Source organism: Zingiber officinale, chromosome 3B, assembly GCF_018446385.1.
Source record: "Zingiber officinale cultivar Zhangliang chromosome 3B, Zo_v1.1, whole genome shotgun sequence".
Lineage (NCBI taxonomy): Eukaryota > Viridiplantae > Streptophyta > Magnoliopsida > Zingiberales > Zingiberaceae > Zingiber > Zingiber officinale.
In genome coordinates this window covers 116613221-116630355 of record NC_055991.1, presented here as the reverse complement: position 1 = coordinate 116630355, position 17135 = coordinate 116613221, and the positions used below count along the sequence as shown (strand labels likewise).

The following is a 17135-nucleotide window of genomic DNA, read 5'->3' as shown; positions in this document are numbered from 1 at the left end:
TGGATAACGAGCAGCGGTCAAAGCCTGATCGACAGCGGCTGAATCGGGATAAAATCTTGGGTTGGAGGCGCCTTGGAGCTTAATGGAGGCGCCTTGAACACCCTTTATAAGGATGTCTCGAGATAGCAGTAAAGGCATCTTCTTCCAAGCAATCTTTCTGCATCCAGCTGCTAACGAGACAGTTCGACAAAGCTACAACTCGACGCCGACAACTCGGAGCTTCAGATTTAGCATTTTAGTTGTCAGTATAAAATTTATTTACAGCTTTTTCTGTACTCAGTTTGTAATAACTTTACGGAATATAGTTGTTGCCCACCGGAAGCGATCAACGATCGCGGGCCTTGGAGTAGAAGTCGCCACAGGCTCCGAACCAAGTAAACAACCTATGTTAGCGAGTGTTTCTTTTATTAATTTCTACTGCGTTTTACTCAATATGTTTTAAATCGAATGAAATAGCCACGAGCACTATTCACCCTCTCCCCTCTAGCACTTCTCGATCCAACAATTGGTATCAGAGCGAGGTTGCTCTGAATTGGTACAACTACCGTCCAAGCATTTTTTTTCGTCGCTTTTTCGTTCGTTTAGGGTAAAATAAAACCTTATGCCTTTCATTTTTTCCCTCCAAAATTAATTTAGAAAAATTCACTATCATCTTTTCACCACTGGTCCATATTAGCGAAATATCGCATTTTTAAAAATTTGTGGTAATATTTTTTTTATATTATTTTAATAATATTTTATTATTATTTTATTATTTTTTTTCTCAAAATTCCTGAATTACTATTTTTATTTTTCTCCCACACTACTAATCCAAGACCTAGTCTTGGAATAGATTTTTTGTTTTATTTGTGTGCAAGTTTAGCATGGTCAGCCCGCCACTCTTTTCCGACAAAGATTTTGGCTATTGGAAGAACCGGATGGAATACCATCTCAGGACGCAAATTGAGATGTGGATCATTATCCAGACTGGACTCGAGCTTCCACGTGATAGCACTGGAGAACTTGTCTCATGCATCAACTGGGACGCTGGTATAATGAAACAAGTTGAAGTCGATGCCAAAGCAACTTGCATGCTACAATGCGGCCTAACCAATGAGGAGCTGAACCGCGTCAGCCCCTTCTCAAGTGCAAAAGAATTGTGGCAAAAATTGATCGAGCTACACGAAGGTATTTCTGATACGAACGTAAGTAAGTGTAATTTAATAGACGATTCATTAAAATTAAATGAGCAGACTGATACTACTTCGGCCGAGGAAGGTGTTACGTTATTTGCAGGAATAAGCAAGACGAAGAAAGCACTGAAGGCAACATGATCTGAGTCATCAAACAAGTCCGAGTCCGACGAAGAAGAATCGACGAGCTTCCTCGCTCTACCAGTACTAGCAACTGTGGCGGAAATTGAGTCCGAGTATGAGTCAGAAATCGAGAGCGAATCCGAGACCGAGTCCGAGTGAAGCCACGGATCCGTATCCATTTCCGAATGACGAAATCCCACTGTAAGTTCCCTACTTGCCGAGACTCAGTTAGACGATTTACAAAAATTAGTTCCGTACTTGTTAAAGAAACTGGCTAAATCCAACATCCGGGTCAAGTCACTCCAAAAGGAGGTAACAGCCCTTAAGGAAGCGACTGACTCAAGTTCTTTAACTGAGTCAATTCAAATTGGAAGTTCAACTCAAGTCCAACAACTTGAGGAAGAAAATTCTAATTTGAAAACTCAAATTAAAGAACTCAAGGACACGTTGGAACGATTCACCTTGAGTTCCAAGAATTTGGATCTGATTTTTGGAAAACAGCGAGCCGTTTACAACAAATCTGGACTTGGATTTAAGACCAAACACAAATACAAATCCTATCTGTCTCTAGTAAATCGGTCAAATAGAAAAGTAGTCCAAACATGGGTCCCCAAGTCAAACCTGATTAATCAAGTCGAACTTGGACACTATTGGGTCCCCAAGGATCAAGTCTATTACCTTGATAGACCATATCGAGGCTATGATCCAGGAGGAGCCAATAGAAAATCTATCTTAATTAATAAATAAATTGATTGATGATTGTTTATTTACTTTCCTTGTAATAAGCATGTTTAGACTAGGATAGTTTAAGGACCTAGGCGTAATTTATACTTGTTAGTTAAACCTAGTGGTTTCAAAAAAGAAAATTAAATATATATATTTTTTTTAAGTGGCTCTGTCTAGGAAGTGGTGGATGATCCCATACCCAAGAAGGCTGAGTGTCTCGCCACGACCTGGGAGTCAATCTTTGAAATGCATATTTAATTGACTAATTGGAAAACCTAATTTTAACTCAAATGTAAATTAATCCTTAGAAATAACCTAAATTAAAGATAATCATCTCACAAAATTACTTAAGATTACCTGATTGATAACTTAGAATCGGATGAGATGGATCTAGGACGAATTTAGTCAAATTAATCAATTTAAATAAATTTATTTATTTAACTAATTAATTTATTTAACTAATTAATTTATTTAACTAATTAATTTAATTATCAACCTAATCAAGTAAATTAACTTGATCAAATAAATTAACTTAAACCCACCAAACAAATTATTTAAAATTCATTTGAAAATTTATTTTTAAAAATTATTTTTAAAAATTATTTAAAAAACATTTTAAAAATTATTTGAAAAATTATTTAAAAATCATTTTAAAAAATTATTCGAAATCATGATGGCACTTAATATATTAATTTACTTTCAAAATCATGATCGCACATGATATTTTAATTAATTTTAAAATCCTGATCACACTTAATATCTTCACACTTAATCAATCTCAAAATCTTACTTAATTCTATTTTAAAATCATATTTGTTTCCCTAATCTTAATCAATTTTCAAATTATAATTTCAACTCAATTAATTCTTCAAAATGTTAAATGTTTACTTATTTGGAATTCTAACTTATATTTTCAATATTTTTAAATGAAGTTAACTCCATCTCACACTCACTCATAAGTTGAACATGCTTGATAACCTAGAATAGGTGAGATGAAAAATTAAGAAAATAATTACTTTTAAATACATGCTTGGACTATAGGCATTAATTTAGAGGGAGTGAAAATTTTTTCCCAAGTCAATTTTTTTTTAAAAAAAATGTTTTTGACTTATCTTTAAAATAAAAATTATTTTTGATTTGACTTCAAAATTAAAAACTATTTTTGACTTTTCTTTAAAAATACAGACTATCTTTGACCTGATTTTAAATTTAATTATCTGTGACCTGACTTTAAAATTAAAACTTTTCTAAAAGGCTAAATGTTTTCAAAGCTAAGTACTTAAGCTAAGCTCTTATGTATATCCTTTTAAGTTAAGTATTTAAACTAAAACTTTTATCAAGAAAAACATTTCAAATTTAGCTTAAGTTTAGTTAAGTACTTTTTCGAAGCATTTTTTAAAAAATTTAGCTAAGTGTTTCTTAAAGTAATTATTTTCTTTCAAATGCTAAGTTTTTATTGAAAACACTAAGTATCTTTCAAAAGCTTTTCAAATTTAACTAAGTATTTTGTCAAAAAGCTTTTCAAATTAAGCTAAATATCTTTCAAAAAGCTTTGCAAATCTAACTAAGTTTTCATATTTTTCTAGTCTCAAAATTAGCTAAGTTACCTTTAAAGTTAATTTTCTCTTTAAAAATTAAGATAAAAAATTATCTTTGAAAGTTAAGGTTTATATTTTCTTCACTCTCTTGGTTATTTTAATATATGGCAAAGGGGGAGAGTAGGAAGAAATTCAAAGAAAATTAAAAAGAAATTTTTGTTAAGGGGGAGCTTCTATTAAGGGAGAGCTTTGCATGTGCTTATGCTTTATTTATGCCTGTGCTTATTTATGCTTATCTTTATTGCATTTTTTGCTTAACTTTGAATTTCGGTTACCATAATCAAAAAGGGAGAGATTGTTGGTGCAGGAAGCATCCGACGATCGAACCCAAGTTTTGATAATGGCAAAGGGTTCAAAATTAAGTCATTTTGTGATCTAACAGTTTGAATGAGACTGCAGGAAAGTCCTAAGTGTACTTAGGCAAAAGTCCTAGCTGCGATTAGGCAGGTGAAAAATCCTAGGGTGTGGTAACCCTAGGTCATAGGGGGTGGTAACCCTATGCGAAAAGTCTTGGCGGGTCGAGGGCTTCAGGCAAAAGTCCTAGGGGGTGGTAACCCTAGGTGGAAAATCCTGGTGTCGCGAACCAGGTGGAAGACTAGACGGGTCGGGGAGCGGGCGTCCAGCAGAAAGTCCGGAAGCATCGAGCGCTGAGCAAAAGTCCAGTCGATTTGGAGGATCGCGCTGGCAACAGGTAACTCTCCTGAGTGGAGTAGGTGAGGATGTGTTCCCCGAATAGGGAACAGTAGGCATCGGGTCGACCTAGGGTTTCCGGTAGGAAATCCGAAGTCAGACCCGGACAGTCCGGAGACTGTCAATATTTTATTTACTATGACTATTATGTGCTAACTTTGTTTTTCAGGGTATGTGTTTGGAACTAACGCGTTTTGTAGGAACAAAGGAGCAAGTTACATCTCGGATGAACAGTACCCGAGGCGCCTTCATGGAGCTTGGAGACGCCTCAGGTACAAGGCTGAAGCTGGCTGCGAAGTGGAGCTGGAGGCGGCTTCAAGGAGACTGAAGGCGCCTTGAACTGGTTCTTGGAGGCGCCTTGGACCAGTGATGAAGGCGCCTTCAGGTGGATAACGAGCAGCAGTCAAAGCCTGATCGTCAGCGGCTAAATCGGGATAAAATCTTGGGTTGGAGGCGCCTTGGAGCTTAATGGAGGCGCCTTGAACACCCTTTATAAGGATGTCTCAAGACAGCAGTAAAGGCATCTTCTTCCAAGCAATCTTTCTACATCCAGCTGCTAACGAGACAGTCCGACAAAGCTACAACTCGACGCCGACAACCCGGAGCTTCAGATTTAGCATTTTAGTTGTCGGTATAAAATTTATTTACAACTTTTTCTGTACTCAGCTTGTAATAACTTTATGAAATATAATTGTTACCCACCGGAAGCGATCAACGATCGCGGGCCTTGGAGTAGGAGTCGCCACAGGCTCCGAATCAAGTAAACAACCTATGTTAGCATGTGTTTCTGTCACGCCCCCAAAGGAGTCCCTGCCAGAAGAAATTTCGGCAGCATCTCCCCTGTACGGGTGACAATCTGAAACATTACTACATACAAAATATACATCAGCCACACTCGGCTGGAATATATACACAATAGAAATAATATAACCACGCACAATTTAATAAGCCTACACGGTTGAACGTAAACACATAGCAGCAGAAGACATAAAGCGACACGAACGTAAAACTAACAACGACACTAACAAAAATACCTGTCATCACAGACTTGACCCAAAATTCACATCGACTTATTGAAAAACAAAATACACAAAATTAATATACCATCCCAAACGATAACAAAACCAAAACGAAAACTATCCTCAAGTGTGACGTAGGACCCAGGACTGGCAACCGGCATCTCTCCAAGCATCCATGACTCATCTATCTGTTACCTGGCGAAATAAAATCATTTTGTAGGGTGGTGAGTATTGGAACTCAGCGGGTAAGGAAAGAGATAGTGCATGAACATAACATGTAAGTAGAGAGTGTCAACAGTATACAACCTCACAAAAAGAATAGCAGATACTATAATAGAACCAAAATAAATGCCCATACCTAAAACCATATCCTGGGTTAGGTATAGTAGGTCAGAACTGGTACTAATCTGCTACAGTACTGCTCATACTACAGAGGTAATAAGCAAGGTATATATAAATTTCCAATAACTAAACATCTACAATGAGAATATATCTCAACACAAGTAAGCATATCAGCATATGTGAACAACAGTAGTAAGTAAGCAATAACAACATAAGTAAACAGCAGCAGCCAAAGCAGGCATAATAACAGCGTATGCACGGATGGTCACTCCCGCCCACCTCTCTGCACCATGACCCCTGTATGGTCGAGAGGCCGGGTCAGTGACAGACTGTACATCACTCCAGCTACCACTCACACAAGTGGCCGAGGGGACAGTTGCATAGTAGCTAACTAGTTACATCTGCAACTGGGTCCCTGCTGCTCGTACTCCAGCTACCACTCACACGAGTGGCCAAGTGCGGCACGACAGGACAAGCGGCATCAACTCCAGCTACCACTCTCTCGAGTGGCCGAGGATGCGGCATGCATGCAATGACATGATGCGAACAATGCAACAGTCATCGTATATATATAAGCAGAAATAGGTATGCTACATGAAGCCAACATGCTCAATATCATACATAAATAAACAATAGTCAAAGCATACAAACATGGTATCTAGTATCTGCTACTGATGATGGACAACAACAAGAGACTGTATAGATATGGAACGAATTTCTCAAAGATTGCGTGGAAGTATCAAGCGCAGGAAAGTAAGAGTGGAGTCAAGGTAAACAGTTCTTATCCAAAATAATTCATGCACTAAGGTCAAAGTACTAAAAGAAAACAAAGCAAGAAGTACCCGCCTTTATATGTAGATCGTGTCAACCGTCTTCAATCAACGTCCTGCAAATCACGTGATATACAATTTAGCTAATCATGTTATACATCAACTAACTAGACCTAGTTCCCAAAACTGATAAGGTAACTCTCTATCGCAATGTTTATTAATCAACACTAATGGTCGGTTTACCTTGATTAATCCAACCAGTAAATCCTTAATTAAAATCCACACCATCTAAATCTATCCCAAGAGAAACCAGAATCACTAAAGGCAGAGACTGAATCACAGAACTTAAACTAGCATTTAAGGAACTAACATATACAAGCCTAACCTATGCTTAACAAAGTAGAGAATGGATTACAGAAGTTGGAGAAATATCCTATCCCATAACAGAGCATCAATTCAGATTAGAGTAGCAATTAATACTATAAGCAGCAAGCCCTAACTACCCTTACCTAGTATTCCTCATGCAGAATTACAACATACTAAGGAAGTATAAATGACCCACCAAACCTACACCAATACTAGTATTTTCTAGAATTAACAGAAGCCGTACAAATTACTGAACGGTCCCATTACAGCCTATCCCATCCAACCATCACTCTAGAACTTCAAAAGCACTCAACGAACCAAAAAATCACCATGTAACACCTCAAAATCTTTTGAATAAACCTTAGAAATCCACAGCTATATTGAAACTCAGAACAACATTGAATAGAACCCAGAAATTTCCTCCATTCCAAACACAACACCAAAGCCACATACCTCACTCAAAACAAGGTTTCTAAAACCAACAACCATCTCAAAACATGAACTCAAAGACCCACACCATCATCACATTATGTATCAATACATAAACAGAAATCTCAACACTCATCTCAAAAACCAGTTCCATCATCAAGTCAAGTACCATTACTAACACAACAATTTCAAATCCAACAAAAGAAGCTCAAAATCAAACCACCCTTAGAATCCCTTGAGAGGCAACACGAGAAATCAACCACTAAATCATCAACACTAAATCCATCAAGAAGAAACCGAACAAAAAGACAAGTCCAATTGTAAACCCTAAATCCAGTGCGGGACCTAGAAGCATCACCAATGAAAGCAAAAGCATCAAGGAAGAAATCAATCGCAACTCATTCAACCATTCGGACATCATGGGCAAGCCGATTGACACCTCCTAGCTACTCATCCCTTACTTCACAGATCTTATACCATCATAGAAGAGGGTACTTACTGGCTAGCCCTCGTCGCGGCCGGAGGTGGCAGTGGATCGGGCGGTCGGTGCTAGGGCAGAGAGGAGGGCAGAATCTGAGTCCTACGGCGTATGTGATGGCGCAAGGAAACTCGAAGAGGGACCTCTTCTAGCTCGTGACCGAAGGGGGCGGATCGGCGCTTCTCCGTGCGGCGGCTCTGCGCCTTCAATGCTAGGGCACAAGGACGGCGACCTGTGGTGCCTGCGTTAGGAGGAGAGCCGGCAGTGTGGCTCGAGAGAGAAGGAGAGGCCGGCGGCTGTGGCTCGCTCGCGTGAGGAGACCGGCGGCGTCCGGAAACTCGAGAGGGGAAAGGAAATTACCGGCTGGAGTGCAGTGGATCGCGAGAGGGAGAGATGGGCGGAGGCTGCGTCGCGAGCTCGGGAGAGATGGGGAAAATCGGCATGAATGGAAAGCAAAGGAACCTAGGTTATATTTTTATACCTATACTTTAATTAACTAACTTTAGGTTAATTTAATCAATCAACTCCTAACTTAATTGGGATATCTAAACGACTTTTACCAAGTCTACAAATTTATCCCCTTAATTTCATCATACGAGCTCCAATTAATTCTCATAAAATTTCTAAAAATTTTCGAAAAATCCAATAAGATTATTTATCAAATAACCCTATTATTTAATTATTATTTTGTTCAATATTTTACATCTTTTATTAATTTCCGCTGTGTTTTACTTGATACGTTTTAAATTGAAAAAAAATAGTCACGAGCGCTATTCTCTCCCCCCCCCCCCCTAGCGCTTCTCGATCTAACACCTAAGGCTACAGTCACGCATTCTTTCCATTCAGTAAAATTTGAACAAGTTAATGTTGGGATGTTATTAATGCTGACAGTTACATATTGCACGAAAATTTAAATAGAGAAATTTATTTAAACTCATGATTTAATTAAAGTCAAGAACATATAAGTAATATAAAATTATACAAATAAAATAAAATATTTTAAATACATAAAATGGACTTTTTATGAGATACTAAGTACAACATAATGAAAGGAAGACACATTATTTGTTAGTGATACTCTCTAATATAACTCAAACTTTAATTGGCCACACAATGTGTCTTTATTTGGGTTGACCCATTGTGCGCATAGTATAATACTTTATATGAGTTATATTTTGGTTCATAACTCACAACAACCTCAATTAGCCACATAATATGTCTTCCTTTGAGCCAACATATTTTGTGCATGATCTGAGCAAAATAATATTTTGTTCCATAGTTGTAAGCTACCTTGTGCATATATCTAGCATAAAAGTAACCTTCCTTTAGGCCGATTCCTCTTAACATAAATATACGTCTAACAACACAAAATACACTAAACCTATCTAAGGTGTCTTCCTTTGGGACGACACATTAGTTCAACTTAGTAGTACATTATATAGATAGATCTAAGAAAACTCTAAAAATTTAATTCAAACAAAAATTACTTAATCAACCTTAATAACATAAAATTAAATTTATTAATTAATTGATATCCTATAGTAGTGATTGGTATCGTCCAATCAATTACCTCAATTGATTTGAAAGTGTTCTGTCCTACATGAGTATATATAGAACTTTTTCTAAAAACTTCATTTAGTTCTATAATTAAATCATATTATTTAACCCTATTTAATTTCTTGATTAACTGATGTATTAAAAAATTTAATGTATTTTTGTTCACGTTGAAACATGGCACGTGAAACAGTCTTTTTTTTTTTTTTTTTTAATGAAACAATAAACATACTATTAGAAATAAAAGGATTTGTTTTCATTAAGTTAACTTAACCAATTATGAAAAAAAATATTAATCGATAAAAAAAAGTTAATCGAAACAAAAGGAATCCCAATCGAAGAAAATAATTTTAATAAATTAATAATTAATATAGTCATAAGTTTAAAATTACTAATTGATTGAATTTCAATTATTTTTATTTAAAATTTTAGATTATATAATCAATTGCTCGATCAAAGTAATTAATTGAATCATAATTTTATCTAAAATTAAGTTAAATAGTGATTGATGATTTTCGTCATTCTTCGTATTCTTCGTAGAAATACAAAAAACTCAAAAAATAAATCTATTCTAGTTTTCTCTTATATGATTTTCGATGATAAAAAATTTATATTAACTAGGAAAACTTGATATAACACGCAAATAATAAATCGACAAAAAACTTAAATTTTATTACCAACGAAAATAATGAAACAGAACCTTAATTCTTGTAAAAATCTAAATCGCATGAATTCTAGACAACCGAAATAAGAATTAGAAACATATGAGTATGGATCTTAATTTCATCGAGAATATGACATAAAAAAAAAATACATAAACAAATATGAGAAGGAACATGATTGAAAACTCTTGGGAGTCAACCCTATATATAGTAGACATCTATTATCAGCTCATAGATGATAATAAATACGGGATTAGAAGTTCTACACATATAAAATCTACATTCAATAACCAAAACCAAATAAGTCTAAGTTACATCACTTTAATATATTCGATTTGTACTCATATACATAACTTATAATTAAATCCACCAATCAAAGATAATAACCAACATTAGTTACTTTCTCCTTAAACAAGCAATTACCCTAGCAATTTAAGGGGTCAAGACAACATGGCTGTGTTCAGTTCCATCCTCCATTCGTATCCAAGAAGTGATCGAGAATGGCTGTTCATCTATTGAAATGATCCTTGATCCTCTTGGCCAATTGCCGTATCCTCCATAACCAGTGTGGCGAGCAAAGCACAACCAAAGACTATTGTAAGGGCAGCACCAGTCCAATCCATGGTTGTGGCCAGCAAAAACTGCCTGCAAGATGGTGAATAGAAATTAAACAAAGACCCCAATATGAAACAAGAAAGTCATTTGCTAGTAGTCACACACAAACTAATAATAGAGATTCATTTCTTTTAAATTTATAAATATCATTAGGCAAATGAAATATAGATTCATTTATTTTAGATTTCTAACGTATCATTAGACGCAAGTAAAACATCACTCTTACCTCTACCAAACATGATGCAGTTTATGACTCTGTTTTGGTAGCTTCAGATTCGACGCTACTTAACATAATTAATTATTTTTTCTATGACTCTATTTTAGTTGTCGTCATCGTCAAACTAGGGCGGGATATATAGGCTAAGGTGGCGTTTGGTTCTTTTTTATAAATCAAAATGGGAATGAGAATCATAGTATTATGGAATGGGAATGAGTATGAGCATGAATATCATTCTTAATAATAATGTTTGATTAGTTAAATATTTTCTATCGGAATAAACCAAAATTTTCTTTTTTACCCTTAGAGGAAAATAAGAAAAACAATTAGATGTGAGAGAAAGTGATAGAAAAGAACATGGTGGCAAAAGGCGACTACACTCGCCCCAGTACCCTTGTCAACTCGTCCCAGGGCCAACACGAAGGAGGTAAATAAGTAATGGGAAAGAACATGGTAGCAAAACGCGAACATGGTGCAATTGGCTAGCGTGATGGGAAAGAACATGGTGGCAAAAGACGAATACGTTTGCCCCCAACGCCCCCGCCAACCCGTCCCAGGGCCAACACGAGGAAGTAAATCACGGGTGACTACTAGCCTTTCGAATAATGACTAGCATATAAGGGAGTCATTTACCTCGGCTTTGCCGAGATTCGAACCCCAGACCTCATGGTGGCAACACCTCATGCGCTAGCCACTAGACCGTCCCGACACCTCATGTGATGAGAAAGAACATGATGAGAGAGGATGAGGAGAGAGAAAATGTGATGAGAGAGAAAGTATGATGAGAGAGAATAAAGAGAGAAAAAGTGTGATGAGAGAAAACAAGGAAAGAGAGTATGTGATGGGAGATATTGAACAGAGAGAATATGATGAGAGAAAAAAAAGTGATGAGAAAAAATGACGAAAGATAGTGTGATATGAGAGAAAGCATTGTGGCAAAAAAGGTGAAACGCTCGCCCCCAGCGCCCTCGTCGTACCCGACCCAAGGCCATTACGAGGGAGGTAAATCGTAGCATCCGAGCGAGCATGTGAGAGAAAGCATGATAAGAGAGAATAAGGAGAGAGAATGTGTAATGGGAGATAATGAAAAAAGAGAGTGTAATGAGAAAAAATAAGGAGAAAGAGTGTATGATGGGAGAGATTAAGGAAAGAGGATGAGGAGAGAGGAAATATGATGAGAGAGAAAGTATGATGTGAGAGAATGAAGAGAGAGAAAGTGTGATGAGAGAAAATGAGTAGAGAGTGTGTGATAGGAGAGATTGAGAAGAAAAAAGTATGATAAGAAAGAAAGTGTGACGAGAAAAAATGACGAAAGATAGTGTGATGGGAGAGAAGCATGTGGCAAAAGGCGAAATCGCTCGCCCCCCGCCACACCCGACTCAAGGCCATCACGAGGGAGGTAAATCACAGCATCCTGAGCGAGCATGTGGCAGGTGGGGTGAGTTGCACAAGGACCGGGGATTTACGCCCCGACTACCCTGAGTTTCGACCCCGCAACCTCATGTGGCAAGCATCTCACCACATACCAACTCGGATGACCTGTGGGAGAGAGGCATGATGAAAGAGGATAAGGAGAGAGAAAGTGTGATGAGAGAAAGTATGATAGGAGATAATAAAGAGAGAGAATGTGTGATGAGAAAATGAGGAAAAAGTGTATGATGGGGAGATTGAGGAAAGAGAAAGTTTGATGATAAAATGAGGAGAGAGAAAGTAGACGATTGAGAATAAGGAGAGAGAAAGTAATATAAAAGAAAAATTGAACAAATATATTAAGAGTATTTTCATCCAAAACTTATTTTCATTCTCATTCCCATCAAAACCCAAGGGAGGAGGTGAGTTTCATCAATACTCAAGTTTTTTTATTTTTATTCCAAAATTTTAATTTCATTCCTATTAACCAAACACAAAGTTTGGAAATGAATTCATTCTCTCATTCCTAAACCCCTAAACTAAACGCCACCTAAGTGCTTCTGCTTTTGGTGTAAAATTAGTTATCTATAAATAATTAAATATGTTTAGTATTTTCGTTTCGATTTCATAATCCATATAATTATTCTTTATGAAATTTATAGAATATTTTCTTTACATGAATTATTCAGCTATATCACTAGTAGTTCAGATCAACTAAATAATTTGTATACATTCACTAATAGTTTCTTGTATCTTCCTCTACCCAGTAGATCTTCACTCTAATAGTTTTAACTTGTTAATATTTGTTTTTAGTTGACACCAGATATTCAATTTACGGCAACTAATCCTAGGGTGACAAGTTCAACCCCACAGAAGTCTTCCACTAGCCACCAAGATAAATTGGGAAGTGCTTGTAGCGGGCAACCCATCACCCATTAAATGAAATTCATCTGTTCATTCACTGAAACTGAGACTTATCTTTAGATTCTTAGGAAACTGAGAAGGCACCCTACCGCTGCACCATTGCTGGGGGAGGGGGGTGGGCAAACTTATCAACATTTGCACCAAAAGGTGATAACCCTCACTCGAAGGCCCTTCAGGACTGCCCCATGAGATCTGGAAGGGAGGTAAATCAAGGGGGCTTCGCCCAACACAGTGGCCCTTTGCATGGGACGGTCAAGTGACCCGCGATACATTTCACACACGCTGGAATCAACCCCATGATCTATTGCAGCAACACCACATGCAAGTATGAACTATGCTACAATAGGGCAATGGATCAATTCCCGACGGACGTATGCCCTCAAAAAAAAAAATCCCTCCCACCCTTGGCCAACTTGATGGTCAGGTATAAGCTGACCCCCGTGATTTACTTCCCTTCCCATAACTTTGGGATGGGTTGTGAAGGATGTCTGGGATAAGCGTAATTACCTTTTGTACAACGAACTATGCTAGCCCGTGGGGGCCAAACTTATCAACATTTGATACCATCTCAAGTTGCTTTTCCCTATTCAATGACCTATTAATAACTATTGATACGGAGATAATCATAGGTGCCACGTGGTTAAGGAGAAGTCAATTGTCTTGTGGGTTGTGGTCAAAGTTGGCAAAAGGTCGATCCCCCGAGCTCCGTGCCGCCTCAGCTCCGCATCGTTCCTGATTCCAAACCACTCTCGGCTCTATGTTGCCCCAACTCTAGCCCATTCTCGGCTCCATTCCATTCTCTGCTCCATACCACTCCCGTCTCCAAATCGTCATCAACTCCGGACGACAAGCTGTAGTTCACAGAAGATATGGACACAAACTAGGGAAAAAACCCTAAACTAATGTTCATTTTCTCCTTCATTCTCCACTGCCGGAGATTTACTTGAGTGTGTCAGGTAGGATCAGCTATCAAATGTAAGTATTTTTTTCATTTCATCTTTTCTTGTGACTACACACCCCAGTCTAAGCATTTTATATCTTGCTAGGTGCATATTGCTTCACTTAGATTCATAAAGCATGACAAATTTAGAATTTTCCTTTTAGCTTAGTAAAAGTTTCCTTTAATGGAAATCACAAAAATAATTTTTTTTTAAAAAAAAAACATTAGTAATGCATTGAGACCTAGCCATTGACCAAAAGGTCACGGGTTGGAATCCTGGAAATAGACTCTTGCAAAAAAAAACAAGGTAAGACTGCGTACAATGGATCCTTCCCCGGGACCCCGCATAGCGGGAGCTTCGTGCACCAAGCTGCCCTTTAATGCATTGAGACCTACTGTATGTGATGTTTTGGTACCTTAACAGAAGCCCTTGATACAAGGATATCCATGATTCCCCATTCTGATTCTTGAGAAGCCACTTTTTCTTTGTTGATGGAACCAACACATGGTGTATGAATTTGAGTAGTAGGCACAGGAGCTACTTTCTGGTAAGCTCTACTTGGTATATGCCAAAAGATAACCTCCGGAATGCTGCAAATCAAAATTACCAAGCATCAAATTCATATTAGAACTTAAAGTAAAGGCATTCTGCCATGTACCTGGCATTTGGGTTGATCCCCTGCGATTGCCTCTGGAACCATTTGGCCTGAGCCTTTGATACAACTTCTGGGTAGGAACCACCACCCGAATCTAGGAAATAGAAAAATACAACCGGAAGCATTGGATCTTTGTAGGAAGACACTTGTAATACATAGTTGGAAACACTAGGCCAAAGGGTGTTAGGACCCCTAGTGGTACGAGATAACACATTCTTATTAATTTCAGTACTGATCAACTCGATTCTTGTTGTTCCCTTGAAACTGCAATCAGTATCTCCTGCACGACATGGCATGCATCATTAATATGCTTCCAGTAAAAACTATCTTCCCATATTTCACTCAATCTACAGACACTTTGAGATAAACTTTTGTAATCGTTAATGGAAAAAAATTTCACAGATGTTGGAAGAATCCTGAATTTAGATACTACATTCATGCAAATAAATTTTGACTATGTTATGCAAAAAAATTATCTACGATATTAAATTATTTGAAGATCATGTGTATAAATTTTGCTAGTACTGTTAAATGAATTAACTTAAGATAAAAGCGTGTCAGTAAATATGAAAACGTATGAAAACTTTTTGGCCCGTTTTACCTGAAAATGGCACATTTGCTGATGGACAATTGACCTGCGGAATACCGGTGGCTGAAAACCACTCAGATGGCCACTCAAATAGAGCATCATCATGATTGCCAAACACAGTAGACCAAGGTTTCCCTTTGTTTCTTGTTAAAGAAAGAGCTCTATCCCAATACAAGGATGCATTAGTAATTGGTAGGTTGTTTGCAGTAATAACATCCCCCAAATAGATCACAAAGTCTGCAATTAAGGAAATTTGAAACTTCATAAATGATGATCAACCCCACAAATACGAGGAGAGTAGAGCAGAGTTTTTCATTCAGCTTCAATAAATACTGGAGCTGAATGGAAAGCCAAAGCATGTACATATTAGGCACAAAGTTGTGTGTGTGTTTGTGTGTGTGTGTATATATATATATATATCAGGAAGGTTTAACAGAAAAACGATTACTATAAATAAAAAAAAATAGAAGAGGTTATCAAAGCTCATGAAATCAGAACAGTTTGTGCACAAAGTACACACACAAAACTTTAACAATAAGTTTTGAGAAACAATATATTGACATAACTATGAATCACAAAACACCACACTCGAAAGTCCAAACTAAAATGACAATATTTATCTTCATTTCACAGAATATATTGGAAGTTGCTATCAAGCACCATAGCAGCCAACTATTGCACAAATAAATCCATCATCTTCAAATTTAAATTTTGCAAAACTTCAATATACAGAATTATAAGATGATGCTAAATTTTATCATTCCAGTTTCCATATATCAATGTAATTCTCTTCCTCTTCCCTTGACCACTTCAATCTTCTCTACCAACTTTAATTGTTTTTCTTTTAGCTTACCCTCTTCTACTTTTCTTTCTTTTCATTTGGCCATCGGATAATAAGCTTCTCTAGTGAGCTTGACAATAATCATAAATCCTATTAAACAAAAAAAGTTCCTTTTCTTCCCTCTCCCGCTTGTCAAATTTGCTCATTTCCATTCGTTTCAGAAAACTGAGAAATCAGCAAAAGGTACATTGGCTTTATATCAACGCAATTGAAGCTATAATATTTGGGTGAATCACACAATGCCCAAACACAGTACTCATACCTCTTTCTTGAGAATGGAGGCATGCTAAAAAGCAAGCTTATGTGAAGACTGCATTCTATGAACGGTTAATATTAAGACGTTTACTGTGAAGAACTATTAGATCTATGACCTGGATCCTCCGCGTCGAGCACCGCCGACATGACTCGATCGGAGCCATCGTCCTGCGCGGGGCCCCAGTCGGTCCACGCGTTCTCGCCATAGTGGAGATCGGCGAAGAGCGCGATCTTGAAGGGCGATCCGTCAGCAGAGAACCGGAGCGGATTCGCGTTCGGAAGGGGGAGAAGCGGATCCTGGCGCCGGCTGTCGGACAAGGCGACAAGAGTGCTCACCAGGAAGCAGATGAAGAGGAGGAGGAGGAAGGCGATGGAAGGGTGAGCTCGCCCCATCCAGTATAGCCGCCGGCAGCGAAATCAGACGCTCCACGGCGACTACATGTCGCTTCGCCAACAAGTAGAATAACAGAATATTCCTTGAAGAATGCTTGCCGTCGCCGTATTAATAATATTTGTTGGGAAACGAAGTGCCGGGAATATATCTTCTTCGTATTTATAAGCAAATTAGTTGCTTGCTGAATTGGTGATGGACTAATGTTCAATTAATGTATCAACGGCATATAAATCTAAAAGTGTTTTTTTTTTAATATTTTGTATGCGTCAGATTATTGTCGCATCAAAATAAAAAATCTTATCTACGTACTCATCAATCCATATATATGTTTTTTAAAAATACTCAATTGTTTATTAATTGATCTC

At 37.5% G+C, this 17135-nt stretch overlaps 1 protein-coding gene across 2 annotated transcripts; it reads right to left on the bottom strand.

The window, feature by feature from the left end:
• Positions 1-10198: 10198 nt before the first annotated feature.
• LOC121967391 (probable inactive purple acid phosphatase 16) lies at positions 10199-16929 on the bottom strand. Of its 2 annotated transcripts, none has more exons than XM_042517571.1 (5): positions 16493-16924; positions 15293-15517; positions 14695-14971; positions 14452-14626; positions 10199-10574 (listed from the first exon to the last, which is right to left on the bottom strand). In XM_042517571.1, exons 1-5 carry the CDS (start codon positions 16767-16769, stop codon positions 10362-10364), a joined length of 1167 nt encoding a protein of 388 aa, XP_042373505.1. In that variant the 5' UTR covers positions 16770-16924; the 3' UTR covers positions 10199-10361. The 2 variants fall into 2 exon arrangements, 1 of the variants encoding a protein (XP_042373505.1); XR_006107757.1 differs by having other exon boundaries at positions 10463-10574; positions 14357-14626; positions 16493-16929.
• Between the last annotated feature and the right edge of the window lie 206 nt (positions 16930-17135).